Source organism: Aquarana catesbeiana, linkage group LG04 (assembly GCF_042186555.1).
Source record: "Aquarana catesbeiana isolate 2022-GZ linkage group LG04, ASM4218655v1, whole genome shotgun sequence".
Taxonomy (NCBI): Eukaryota; Metazoa; Chordata; class Amphibia; order Anura; family Ranidae; genus Aquarana; species Aquarana catesbeiana.
In genome coordinates, this window is record NC_133327.1 from 581412554 (window position 1) to 581427244 (window position 14691).

Here is a 14691-nt window from a genome sequence, read left to right on the forward strand (position 1 = left end):
ACTTCTCCAAGTTGATAAGCCACCCATCCAGATTTTGCCTTAGCTCTATATACGAGTCTGCAAAGATCAATAGGTTGTCCAAGTAAGAGATCATTTGTATTCTGTTTGACCTTAGGACTTGAAGAGCCTCTGACAGGACCTTGGTAAATATACACGGAACTGATGACAGGCTGAAAAGGAGCGCTCTGAACTGGGAATAGAGGGTTTCTTTTGGGCCCTTCACCGCAAACCTGAGGAATTTTATTTACTTTTCTATGATCAGTCTTTGTAGATACGCATCCCTCAAATCCAGGGTAACCATAAATACTCTTGAGGACAACAATTCCTTTGTTGAGTATTTTGATTCTATTCTGATTTTTTAGTACGTTATCACTGCATTTACTTGCTTGAGGTTCAGAATTAGACAATGCTTTTTCCACAGAAATATGTGAGAGAGTAAAAACTCCCCAACACTCTGTTCCGGTGACATGAGGCTTATTACCCTTTGCTCCAACATCTCCTATAAAATGTACAACAATGCTGTGGCCTAGGTTGAGTCCACTGGTAGTGGAGTTGCGAAGAATCTTTCTGGGAGTCTGCAATCAAACTCTAGCCTGTATCCCTGAGATATCAGCTTCAGAATGAAAGTGACTTGTTGCCTTTGAGTAAGGAAGGCCCCCAATCTCTACCCCGCCTGACTCACTGAGTCATTGGGATTTCTCTTTTGGGCAGGAAGGGAGGTTAAAAAGGAATCCCCCTTCTCTCTCTGCCCTTCCTATAGTATCAGCCCTTTTTCTGCTCTTGTATTCCTGAATCCTGCTGCTTCCTGAAGGAGCAAAAATTCCTCTTCTGCTGCTGTTTCTTGGGAATTGGAAAGCAATTCTTTCTTGTCTGCCGACTGTTCTAGAATGGACTCAAGCTCTGAGCCAAACAACAGTTCTTCCGCAATGGAGAAGTGCACACAGCTTCGATTTGGATGCCAAGTCTCCCATCCATGATTTTAACCAGATTGCTCTTCTGCCTTCATTGATCATAGCTGTAGATCTGGCTTTAAACCTGGATAGATTATTTTTATGCATCTGCTATATAGGCCACCACCTTGTTCAGCAAAGGCTTCAGAATCTCCTCCCTCTGAGTTGTTCCCTCTAGGTCAGAGGAAAGTTTCTTTAACCCACATCCAAAGTTCGTAAAACACACATAACAGCCAGGGCCATTTTGAAGTTAATCACACTCGCATCCAATGCTCTTTTTAAGTAACCCTCTTCTTTCCTATCCATGGGGTATTTTAGGGCTTCAGTGTCTTCAAAAGATAAATCCACATTTTTTTACATGTGATATGCAAATAACAGCCAGGGCCAGTTTGAAGTTAATCACACTCACATCCCATGCCCTTTTTAAGTAGCCCTCTGCATTACTATCTATGGGTTTTTTTTAGGGCTCCGGTGTCCAAGAAAGACAAATCCAATTTTTTGGAAACCTTGGATAGAGAAGCATCTAACATGAGACATTTATCCCACACACTGGCAAATTCCTCTTTGAAGGGGAATCAAATTCCTGGGGAAAAACAGCCTCTTATTTTTTTTCCCATTCCTAGAGGTTGATCTCCTTTAAGGTGGGATGAACTGCAAATGTTCTTGCTTGCTTTCACTGTAGCATAGCATAAAGGTGGTCATGGATTGACATTACTTTGTCATTTTCCTCTTCCAACCCCCGAGTGTCATGAAATGCCTTCAACAACTCTTCCGTCTCATCTGTAGGAAAAATAAATCTTTGTAATCTGCTTTCTTTTTCCTCTCTGAGCTCATCCTTCTCTGAAGATGTGTTTGAACTCTCCTCTACTGTGCCCTGCTCCTCTGTCAACTCTTCTGTGACCAGGGCAGCTGCTAATGTATTGGAGCTAAAGGTACTTGGTAAGGGACTCTGGAAAAAGGATTCTTGAAGGAGGGACCTGTATGCACCATCTCTTCTTGCATGCTGTCCATAAATCCCTTAAAGAGCCCTGCTGCGCCCCCCCCAACATCCTCAGAGCTCTCTCCCAAAAGAAACCGCAGACACATCAAGATATATAAAAACACCATCTCACTCTGTCCTACACCCCCAGCAAGGCTTCTCAGGGAAAAAGGGGTGCTCAGAACTGAGTGCCACCACCAGCCCAGGCTCCCGCAGTATACTCAGCACCCTCTCTACTGAGTAAGCAGCAGGCAAAGGGAGACACCAAAATAAATCACACTCTTTCCTACCTTAGGGCCTGTGTCAGCATGCATTACCAGATCTGCTCCCTCTGAAGAAGCTGCCTCCATCCCGATTGCCTGTGTCAAGAGGTAAAAGGCTTCCTGGTGCCACAAATAGCCATCTGAGGCTCTGCATGCATCAATGTGGACATGCAAGAAATTATGTCATTACTAGCATCTCACACTCAGCTATGCACTCAGCAAGGAAGAAGCTCCTGGGATGCTATTACAGTGCACTCATCCTCCTCCTGGCAGCTGGGACTGATCTCAACCAGGGCCCCATCCCTCCACTAACAGGAGAAGCCCCTAGGATAGAAACAACCACCAAAGGCTATAGGGAGAGAGGGTCCATGCTCCCCTCCTAGGTTGATTGGAAAAAAGTCATAGAGGGCCCGGGTACACAAATCTCCCCAGATTCACAGGGTCCTGCAAGCCAGCATGAAGGAAAAAAAGCAATACTCAACTTTGTGATCCTAACTGGCTAGAGGAAACACAAACTGAGGTTCTGGGTCCTTGCCCAGGCTTTTTAGCTTGACGTGGATCATGTGTTTCCTGTTTTAGGTGGGAGGAGCCTCCCTCTTGTAAGCCATCCTGGAAGATGACTTGGGAAATATTGTTTACAGGTCTCTTTGGTCCACACTAATCTGCATTAAACAACATTGTTCATTTTTTGGGAAGAAGGTGGGATATATACTGTGGTTCCGGTTGACAATTTAAATTTTTTGTATATTGTTTTTTCAATAAACTCCTTTTTTATATATAAATATAGCTGTACAGTTTTCTTTCTATGTTTATGAAACTACAACGTATTACATTTTTGTTTTTTGGTTTAGATATGCTTTAACTTCTTGCACAAGCAAAGGCCAGCCCTTGGCACCTCTTTTTATTGGCATATTACAGCATATATGTGTTGCTAGTGCAGGTAGAGCTCTATAATGTACAATGGCGCTACAATTTTTGGATGACTTATCCTTTCCTTACCATCATTTTGTTTTGCTGCTCTTTGGTAAAATTTCAGTTCACAAAACAATGGTCCATTCTGATGATCCTCCTAGAGTTAAAACAGTAGGAACATGTGTCAAGTCTAAAATTATAGTTCAGTTTTTAAGACATTAAATGGGAATTCCAGGCAAGCAGCTATACACACAGTTACAGTATGTTACATACATGTCTACTTTTCTTTTTTGTTTTTGTCTTTTTAATACCTATAGCACACTGTACAGGCAGGAAGACCATTCTACCACTTTTTTTTTTTTTTTTTTTTACTTCCTGGTTCAGCTTTACTGCTTCAAAGATCACACTGTCCAATGTGCAATTTTAAATCATACATGTGAAATAGGCACCTGCTTTACTAAACCATGAAATCAATGGTGTCTCCTGTCTGTCTGTGCACTGTGGCAGACCTGTGTAAATGGCAAAATTTGCCATGCAGTAAAATGAATTCTTTTGCAGGTGAAACAGTAAATATATATATATATTTCAACTGTATATTTAGTGGTTAGCCCAAGGAATTGAAGGTAACTAACTAAATCACTAATGCCGCGTATCACACGACCGGTTTTTCCATCAGAATAAACTCTGACGGTTTTTTCAATAGAGTTCTGACGGACTTCTGCTGAACGGACTTGCCTACACACGATCACACCAAAGTCCGATCGTTTAGAATGCAATGGTGTACGACAGGACTAGAAAAAGGAAGTTCAATAGCCAGTAGCCAATAGCTGCCCTTGCGTCGTTTTTGGTCCGTCAGAACAGCATAAAGACAAGCGGTTTTCCCGATTCCGTCAGAAAGATTTGAAACATGTTCTATTCCTAGGTCCATCAGAATTTTCGAAAGAAAAAGTCAGATGAAGCCCACACACGATCGGAATGTCCGATGCAATGATTCCGTTGGACCTTTTCTGCCGGAAAGTCCGGTCGTGTGTACGCGGTATTAGAGTTCCAACATCCTTTATAGATTATAGGAAAGAGCAGTACGAGAGTGTAATATAAACATAATGCTCTATAACTGAAGTCTATATAATATACAGTAAAATTAACAAACAGATAAAAGCTCAAGTGTCAAGAGTGTAACAGACTTGGCCAGGGGGCAATGAATAGATCTCATGGCATAAGTAGCAGAAAAGGCAAAAAAGATAAGTGGGTAGCGCAGCTTCCAAGCATCTGCCTAAGACTAAAATAACACTCATAAAACTGTATAATATACTATAAAAATGTAAAGCAGATATGGACTATTCAATGTATAAACAACTCAATGATACATAATCAATGGAGTAAAAGTTTTCTCTAGCCTGTTCCCAGAGACTCAGTTATATCCCTTTGGGTGCTGCCATCTTGTCTACCACACAGAGAAAGTAAAGCCATTAGCAACAAGTGAATATACTGAAGCTGGAGACAGCCAGGTAAATTATTTTGTAAATCCAGCCCTGGCTAAAATACAATATGATTATACCAATAATAAATTCACAGTAATTGTGTTGCTTAAAGAGTGTACCAAAAAAATAAGTTCCCACCTTTCCCGCTGCTCAATCTGCCGTGTGTTGCTCTGATGCAGAGAAATCTCAAGGTGAACTTTCCTTTAAAACCAACACCTCTGAGAGTGTTGATCTCTCCTGTGTTCCCTGCCATACTAATGCCCCGTACACACAGTCGGATTTTCCGACAGAAAATGTTCGATGGGAGCCTTTTGTTGGAAAATCCGACTGTGTGTAGGCTCCAGCGGACATTTTCCATCGGAATTTACGTCACAATCTGGATCTCAAATTTTCCGACAACAAAATCCGTTCACATAAATTCCGATGCACAAAGTTACACGCATGCTCAGAATCAAGCAGAAGAGCCGCACTGGCTACTGAACTTCATTCATCTCGGCTCGTCGTACGTGTTGTACGTCAGCGCGTTCTTGACGTTCGCAATTTCCGACCAACTTTGTGTGACAGTGTGTATGCAAGACAAGTTTGAGCCAATATCCGTTGGAAAAAATCCATGGATTTTGTTGTCGGAATGTCCGATCAATATCCGATCGTGTGTATGGGGCATTAGTGGTTCCTCCTACCAACCTCTATGTTGTTGGAGAAACCACTGAGCACAGGAGAAACCATCAAGTACAGCAGTAAAGTGGTGGACACAAGAGATTGACTCTCCCAGAAGTGTTGGTTTCAGAAAGAACTTCATCCTTGGATTTCTCTGCATTGCTACGTTTTTCGACAGAGCAGACAATATTAAATATTCAATTGCTTTTTACAGGTACAGCCATTTTAAATCAACTTTAAAGGGTTACTTCACCTTTACAAAAAAAACTGCCTATGAAGATAAGGGGTGTCTGTCGATAAAAAAAAAAACTCTGCAGCTCTGACTAAAGTTGAATAATGCCCTTGCTATACAGTAGGTGTAGGCTATTTCCATACCTTACAAACTCTGACCTGAACACTCCCAGGACGTTGCTAAGAGAGACCTAGCCATTAATGTTCATCTTCGTCATCACAGCTTTTAGTTCAACCCAGCTCAGTTTGGAGCCAATGTACTAACAATGTGATATTAGGACAGCAGTCTTCCCTGCTGTGCTATTGTGTTCTGACAGGGGGACGAGCGCTAATAGGGAGCCCTTCGGCAGACCTTTTTCGGTCATGCCCCTTCGACAGAAGCCAGCCGAACTGGTCAGCTTCTGTCGGGCCCACTCCAGTACACACAGGCTGAATGTCGGCCGGTTTCTATTGAACCGGCCCATGCCACCCAACATTTGGCCTGTGTCTACTAAGCTAAACTTTGAGCTCAGAGCTACTGCATCAAAGGAGCGAAAGCTCATGTGAGGGCGTTTCAATCAGAGAAAAAGCAAGTGTATGTGATGGTGGCGGTGAACAGTAATAGTAGGGCCTCTCTTGGCAACGTGCTGGGAGTTTTCAGGTGAGGCTTCATGCGGTACGTAAATGGTCTACACCTGTAGCAAGGGCATTATTCACTTTTGGTAAAAGCTGCACAGATTTTCATCTACAGACATCCCTTACCTGCATAGGCAGTTTTTGCTAAAGGTGAACTAACCCTTTAAAAATCGAGGAAAATGCAGAAAATAGTTAGAGACAAATAATCATTACCACTTTGATGACGTATGCAGCATTGTCACGGACTGGTGTATCACAATCATTGGAGGCTGAAAAGAAAACAATATTGGTCTTTGTCATAATTATTCATAATATCCCATGTGCTCACATTCTCCTCCAGTACACTCTGTAAAGTCATGCATAAACAGTGTTGTACAGTTACAGCACTTGTAAGGGTTTAGCATTTTATCTGTGTATAGATGAGATTTGACATTACAAAAGGCTCAGGAATATGTGGCGTGTACTAGCAAAAAAATGTATTTTGGGGTGTATAATTTATACCAGCTTCTGCCCAGCTATGTTTTAGGTGTTTATTGCAGCCTCACAATGAATTGTAATGAAACATTACAATGAAAAAAACAAAAGAAAAAAAGGAAAAAAAGAGGAAATACCAGCCTATATGTTGACACACTAGGCTGCAATCATTGAGAAGGGGGAGGGGAAGCTAAACTTTTTGATTTAACGTGATTGTAAAGTCTCATTTTTGTTTTTAGTTAAAAATGACAAACATGTCATACTTACCTGCTCTGTGTAATGGTTTTGCACAGAGCAGCCCAGATTCTCCTCTTCTCGTGTCCCTCTTCGGTGCTCCTGGCCCCTTCCTCCTGTTGAGTGCCCTCACAGCAAGCAGCGGGCTATGGGGGCACCCGAGCCTCAGCTCCCTGGGTCCATTCAGACACGGAGCCATGGCCCGGCCCCACCCCCCTTCTCTCCTCATTGGCTGACTGACTTTGATAGCAGCGGGAGCCAATGGCGCCACGCTGCTGTCTCAGCCAATGAGGAGGGGAGTCCTGGACAGCCGAGACACTGCTGCAACATCGCTGGAGCGAGATGGGGCTCAGGTAAGCATTAGGGGATCTGAGGGGGGCTGCTGCACACAGAAGGTTTTTTATCTGAATGCATAATGCATTCAGATAAAAAACCTTCTGCCTTTACAATCACTTTAAGAAATAAAACTAAATATCAGCAAGTGCAGCAAAAGGACCAAGCGAGTTCCTCCCATGGTTCTGCCAGACCATGTTCTGTACCTTTTCAAAGTGTGCTCATCATGGGCACAAAAGTGATCAGGATAGAGAGAACCAGCAATGGACACGAATAGTGTATGGAACTTTATGCATTTTTCAGGATTAAAAATAAGTAACTGGGGACTGTTCATTAAAGGCTGTTATTTAAAGGAGTGTCTGCTTCAGTTCTACTGAGACAGGAGAAATTCAGAGATAGTTTACTGGGACTTGTACTTCTACAAAGACAGAAAAATGCACTTATAATGTCTCAGGATGTGTATGTCTAAAGAGACAGGAGAAATGTAAGTATAAAATGTGCTGGAACTTGTAGTTGTATCCAGATAAAAGTGTGTATAAGGGTGCTCTGAGTAACAGACCAAGCAGATATCAGTCTATGTAGAAATAGAAGAGGGTCTTCATGCACTTCTGGCAGCACTTGAAGAGAGAAATAAACTCTGGAAGTAAAATGAAAAGAAAAAAAGGTGCCTCTAAGTGCAGAAGTAAAACTTTATATTTCCCAAAAGGGTTAAAAACACTTACAAAAGGGTGGATGGGTAGGAGCACATCATTTTAGTAATATGGCAGGTGGTCTGGCGTTCTGGTAGTCCCAAGGAGTCTCAGGGATATCTGGAGGTGTAATTCTATGGTAGCATATTCTAATGCAGCTGGGAGAGGGGCCAGGACGGAGAGACTGACACGGACTTTACACCAGCGCTGTCCCAGCACAGCATACCGCACCAAACATCCAGTGATTTTGCATAGAAAGCCGTTATAGTATGGTGCACTGACGCACCAGTGCCATGTGAGTACCCCGGTGTGGGGAGCGTTTTCTTTTAATAAAAGTATTTTGACTATATTACACTATGTAGTTTCCTTTTCATTTATATGTATGGAGCCACATTGTTTCCAGCTGGAGGAGTGCAGCAGACACTGAGACTGAGCCCAGGGGTGGCTCCAAAGCATATTTGGACTCAGGATAGAAGCTGAGTCACACTCTGAGGTGAGCACATTAGCTTAAGGGGGTCACAAAGGAGCACCGGAGCATGTTTTGCAGCACTCAGGATATCTTTGGCATGATGTTGATTGTTGTCACAGCTGAACACCACCTGCACGCATTGTTTTATTACCACTGCTGGACATTATTTGCACGCACTATTTAGAGTGCCAAAGAGAACTTTTTTTCTCATTATTTATTATTTTTTTTATTATTTAAAAAAAGCAGGATACTTTATATTGAGCACTAAGCACTTTTTATGTTGATTAAGACACTATGTATGGTGTAACAAGCACTATTAAGCACTAATTTATGGTGTAACAAGCACTTGTTTTTTCACACCTTGTTTGTTTATTCAATTCATATTATTTGTATTTAATATCATCGCACTAGTAAGCACAGAGTTGGTTATTATTAATTTTGTTTTTGGGGTCACCCAAGCGCAACGCATAACTTGTAAATTTATCCTATGCACGTTATATGAAGCGTGATTAGCGCATGCAGCTGGAGGTAGCACAAGCAAGGCATAAGATCATTGTGGCTCACAGAATTTTTCCAATTTGATTTGTGTTTGCTTTCAGGACAGCACCATAGAGATACACTGGCTCCTCCCCTCTAAGGAAACACTGCCTTCCAATTCAAGATTTAAAGCTCACCGTCCTGCCGGCCCCTCAGCTCTTCAAGAGTACCTTTGGCCAGCTGGGGAGACACAAGAATACGTCATACTAACCTTTATCTTCCCTGTGGATCTCATGTGATGAGCTCTCATAGATGACCAACAATTTGGGTGGGTACCAGTGCTATCCTTAAAGAATCCTGGAAAAGGATGTTACCGGTAAGTGACTCAGTTTTTCCCTTGTTAGTCTTTCAGGACAGCACCATAGAGAGGATAAGCGAGCACCTTACCTTAGGGTGGGACTACTGCCTGCAGCACCTTACGCCTAAAGGCTTGGCCTTTGGCTGACAGCAGGTCCAACCTGTAGTGGTTCACAAACATGGCAAAGCTGGACCACGTTGCAGCCCTACAGATCTGCTCTGGAGAAGCACCAGCCCAATCTGCTTGAGAAGTCGCCACTGCCCTGGTGGAATGTGCCTTAATACCCTCCGGGGGCTCCAACCCCCCTGATCACATAAGCCTGACTAATGGCCAACCTTAACTATCTGGCTATCATACGTCTAGAGGCTCTGGACCCTTTCCTAGCCTCTGAAAATAACACAAAAAAGGAATCAGATTTCCTAAACTGTTTTGTACTAAGTACTGAAGGACGCACCTTCTAATGTCCAATTTATGAAAAATATGTTCCTGTTCCCTCACAGGATTCGAACAGAAGGTAGGTAAAATCATTTCTTGGCCTCTATGAAAACTAGAGACCACCTTTGGCAAAAAGGCTGGATCCGTTTTAAAAATCAAACGGTCTGCGAAAACCTGAAAGAAGGTTCCCTAATAGAGGGGGCTTCGAGTTCACTCACTCTCCTTGCCGTGGTGATCGCCAGCAAAAACACAGTTTTGAGGGTGACCAATTTTAAAGTACAGGAACCAAATGGCTCAAAAGGTTCCCTTGTAAGGGCCTGTAAAACTACAGAAAGATCCAAACACGGGGGGGGGGGGGAATTCTGACTGGTCTCTGTCTGCCTAAGGCTCTAAAAAACCTAGCTCTCCAAGGATCTATTGTTAGTGGCTTTTCCAGGAAAACGCTCAGGGAGGAAACCTGTCCTTTAAAAGGTGCTAAGGGCTAACCATTTGTCCGCTCCTGACTGCAGAAATTCCAACACTGCTACAGAACTGCGTACATCGAAGGAGCTTTCTTTGCACCAGCTATTGAAGCATCTCCAAACCCTTAGGTAGATAGCTTGCATCTCCCTTTTTATGCAACTTAGGAGAGTTGCTACTAAACGATCCGAGAAGCCCTTGCTCTTCAGCAATTCCTCCTCAGTAGCCACGCTGTGAGCTTCCACCGCTCTAACTGGGGACAACAAATCAGCCCCTGTGAAAGAAGATCCTCCTGGATAGGCAGAATCCCGGGAGGTTCCACAGCCAGACCCATCAAGATGGAGAACCAGGGCCTCCTGGGCCAGTGTGTCTTCCAACTGAAACTTTCTCAGATCTACTGGAATCAGTACAGGAGGGGTGAAGGCATAACACCTGGAGAAACGCCAACTCTAAGCCAGTGCATCCACCTGGGCCGCCCTGTCCCATCTTTTCAGAGTAAAGAACAGGCTCGCTTTTGTGTTCTCCCTTGAAGCGAAGAGGTCCACACAAGGCAGCCCCCCTTTCGAGTGACCATCTCGAAGGTGTCCTGGTTCAAAACCCAGTCGCACTCCCTCAGCATCTTCCTGCTGAGCAAGTCCGCTACCTGGTCTTGATCCGCCTTTAAATGTACCGCCGAAAGGGATTGAACTTTGTTTCGGCCCACCTGAGGATGGATTTCGCCAGTACTCACAAGGACCTGCTCCTGGTAACCCCTTGCCTGTTGATATAGGCCACTGCTGAGAAGTTGCCTGAACGGACCCGCACATGCTGTCCCTGGAGTTCTCTCTGAAAGGCTCTGAGTGCCAAGGCTATTGCCCTCAGTTCCCTCCAGTTCGAGGACTGCTTTGCATCCTCTCTCACCCAAGTACTTTGTACCAACCCAGAATCTAGGTGTGCCCCCCAACCTGTGCCGCTCGCATCGGTCATGACCGTCCTGGAGACTGGTAGGACCAACTCCAGGCCCCGAGGAAGTTTGAACCCCTTTCTCCACCACCAGAGGGACCTCTTGATCTGACTCGGCACAGATATCAGAGAATCCAAGGACCCTTGACTGTGGTCCTAAACCCTCAGGATAAACAGTTGTAGAAAATGCAGCCCTGCCCACTGTACTGCCGGGAGTGTGGATGTCAGTAAGCCCAAAGCTGACATAGGTTTCAGTAAGAAAAGCTGACAGCTGCCCTGAAGCAACAACATTGCTTTGTCCACCTTCTGGATCTTCTCTAAGGGAAGGAAAACTTTTTGCTTTGTTGAATCTAACACGTACCCCAGGAAGGTGACTTTTTGGGACAGAACCAAACTGAATTTTTCCAGGTTCAAGAGCCACCCCAAGTTTTCTAGGATGTCTCTTGCTACCTGTAGATCCTGGGACAACTGTCCCAGTATGCGACTACCGAGATGCCCCTGAGCCGCAGGAAAGCCAGGACCTCCACCACGACTTTGGTGAAGATGCGGGGGGGGGGGGGGGGAGAGGATAGACCAAAGTGGAGTGCCCTGAACTGTAAATGGAACGTCCCTTCCCTGGTTTTTACTGCCAGCCTGAGATACCTCTGGTAGCCCTGTGACTGGGATGTACAGATAGGCGTCCTTCAAATCTATCGACACCATGAAGCAGTTCGGGGGAAGAAGCACCTTCACCGAGTAAAAAGGGTCCATCTCGAATCTCCTGTAACTGAGATATTCAGAGGCTTCAGGTTCATGATAAGCCTGAACTTTTCCGAAGGTTTGTGGACCACAAAGATGTGGGTATAGAAGCCTCTGCCGGTCTCTTCTGCTGGGACTCGTACCACCACCTCCTGTTCCTCCAACTCCTGTAGGGAGGATAGAAGAGCTGATGATTTTTCTGTGCATTTTGGCAGCTCGGTGACAAGGAGTCTGTGCGGAGGAGGTTCTGAGAACTCCAGCCGGTATCCTCTTCTTATGATCCCTAACACAAACTGGTTGGAGGTGATCATCTCCCACGGTAGAAGGAAAGCCCCCAATCTTCCTCCCACCGTGGTTAACTCGTCATTGAGTTTTCTTGGGCTGTTCAGGACGACGAAAAATTGCCCCCTCCACGTTCCTTGCCCTTCTGCCCCCAAGCCTTTTTCTGCCGTTCAGCTTTTGGGGCTTCAAACTTTCTCTGAGGGCGAGACGTTCTTTTAATCTGCTCCCCAAATTTACTTTTAATGGCAAAGGCCTTTTTCTTATCGGCCATCATATCCAAAACAGCCTCCAACCCTGGTCCAAACAAAAGATCCCCTGTGAGTGGAATCCCACAGAGTTTAACTTTAGACGCGCTGTCTCCTTGCCATGTCTTAGGCCATAACGCCCTTCGTGCGGAGTTAGTCAGGGCTGAGGACATGCGCACCGATTCTGAAGTGTCCACAATTAACGCGACCCCCTTAAGTAGCATGGGGAGGGAAGACAAAATAGTTTCTTTTGGCGTCCCTGCTTCAATGTGCGCCTTAATTTGAGTAAGCCGATATTCCATGTTGCGGGCCACCACTGTGACCGCCATGGCAGGCTTAAGGTTTCCCTGCGACCAGTCCCAGGACTTCTTCAAGAGCGAGTCCATCCTTCTGTCCATGGGGTCTGAAAGAGCCCCCATGTCCTCGAAGGCCAGGTCTGTATGCCTGGAAACCTGAGAAAAAGCTGCGTCTAGTCTAGGGATTTATTCCAGACTAGAGCCTCCTCTTCTGCAAAGGGAAACCTTCGTTTCAAAGCCCTTGAAATGAAAGGTTTCCTTTCAGGATCTTGCCATTCCTTCTTGATGGCTTTGACCAAGACATCATGGACAGGGAACTCCCTCCTTTTTTGCTCCCCCAGACCTTTGTACATCTGGTCATGGAGCGATAACGCCTTCTTTTCCTCTTGTACTCCCAAAGTGGTGTGGATAGCTCCTAAGAGATCCTGCACTTCATCAAGGGAAAGTTTACAGTGAGATGTTTTTGTGGATTCCCCATCCACCCCATCTGCATCCGACTCCCCTTGGGAGTCTGAAGCGGCGCTGTTTGGCTCCTCCTCAATTTCCTCTCTGGAGCCCCATGGTCTCTCTCTACTAACAGAGGGAGTATCCACTGGGCTAGGTGTAACACTCTGCTGCACTGGTGAATGATTGCCCTGGGCTTGCGGCAACTGGAAACTAGAAACAAGTGCCTTAAAGGACTGAAAAGGTGCTAGAAAGCTCTTTGACGGACGCTGCCAGGTCTGTACCCTGTTCTGCCGCCTGCTCCCTCACTAACCCCTCAATGCACTCTTTACAGATCACCTTGGTCCAGGATTCCCCCATGGTGACTATACAAGAGGGACATCTCTTTTTAGAACCGTGAGACAACTTGTATTTTGTCTGTGGCTTTCTGAAAATAGAAAGAGAGAACAGCCATAAATGCCCAATCCCACCAGCGCAACCACAGAGGACCACTGGGAGTGCCCCCCCCAGGACCAACCTCCACCAGGGTCCCAGATGCATTTCCCTTCCCCCCCGACCACCAGGGAGGGGAAACACCCATGGAGCTAAGGGAAAACCACCCTAGGGTTCCTCTTATGGCTGCTGCTTTTATCTCCTGGAGCAGTTTGTGGGGTCTCTGCCTCCGACATCTCCCGCTGAGGATTGGTGGTTGATCGTGCCCCCGACAGCTGTCTCTACAGCAAGGAATAGGGCCACACCGGCTGAACGCTTGGTCCACTTTCAATCCCACGTCCAGAACCGGAAGATGCGGGTTCGTTGGAAGTGCCCGCCCTCCAACGGAACTGACGTCGCCCGTCATCCGGCCCAGCCATAGAGCTCCACACGCTGGCTGCATAATGCAGGAGGGATCTGGCACAATTCCCACAGCACCTCCCCAGGTGGAAGAAACGCGGACCTCCCCAGACTTACTCTTTGCCCAAGAGAAGCTGGGGTGCGCAAAACTGCAGCTAAACAGGTAAATACCAGCTCCCTAGCCTTACCTGACTGCACCATAGAGCGATAGAGAGAGAGAGAGACCCGACTCCCCCTCCTCAGAAAACATTCGGCCTTAGCCTCCCTGGCTGTCCAGCCACAGCTCCTCAGCAGTGTCTCCCCACTGGAGGAAACACTTGAACTGAGGGGCCGGCGGGACGGTGAGCTTTAAATCTTGAATTGGAAGGCAGTGTTTCCTGAGAAGGGGGAAGCCAGTGTCTCTCCATGGTGCTGTCCTGAAAGACGAACAAGGGAAAAAAGAAACAGCCTCACATCCAGAGGTACCGATTGCCTATTTATTGATCACCATGGTAACACCAAAGACACCAACATAGAGTCACATAGACGCGTTTCACACATTCATCCTGTGCTTAATGAACAATCATTAAGCACAGGATGAATGTGTGAAACGCATCTACGTGACTCTATGTTGGTGTCTTTGCCTTTTTATTGATCACCATGGTAACACCAAAGACACCAAGATAGAGTCATGTAGACGTATTTCACACATTCATCCTGTGCTTAATCATTAACAATGATTAATAATGATTGTGTGAAACACGTCTACGAGACTCTATGTTGGTGTCTTTGGTGTTACCATGGTGATCAATAAAAAGGCAAAGACACCAACAAAGAGTCACGTAGATGCGTTTCACACATTCATCCTGTGCTTAATCATTATTAATCATTGTTAATGATTAAGCACAGGATGAATGT

The 14691-nt window shown here is 45.4% G+C and overlaps 1 protein-coding gene across 2 annotated transcripts in view; it reads right to left on the reverse strand.

The window, feature by feature from the left end:
* VRK2 (VRK serine/threonine kinase 2) overlaps positions 1 to 14691 on the reverse strand; it is a 205847-nt gene that overhangs the window by 176815 nt on the left and 14341 nt on the right. For both annotated transcript variants that reach the window (XM_073628115.1, XM_073628114.1), the window contains exons 3-4: positions 6302 to 6357; positions 3192 to 3261 (exon numbers count right to left, since the gene is read on the reverse strand). In XM_073628115.1, the coding sequence (XP_073484216.1) occupies positions 3192 to 3261; positions 6302 to 6357 (126 nt within the window). The remainder of the gene's footprint in view (positions 1 to 3191; positions 3262 to 6301; positions 6358 to 14691) is intronic.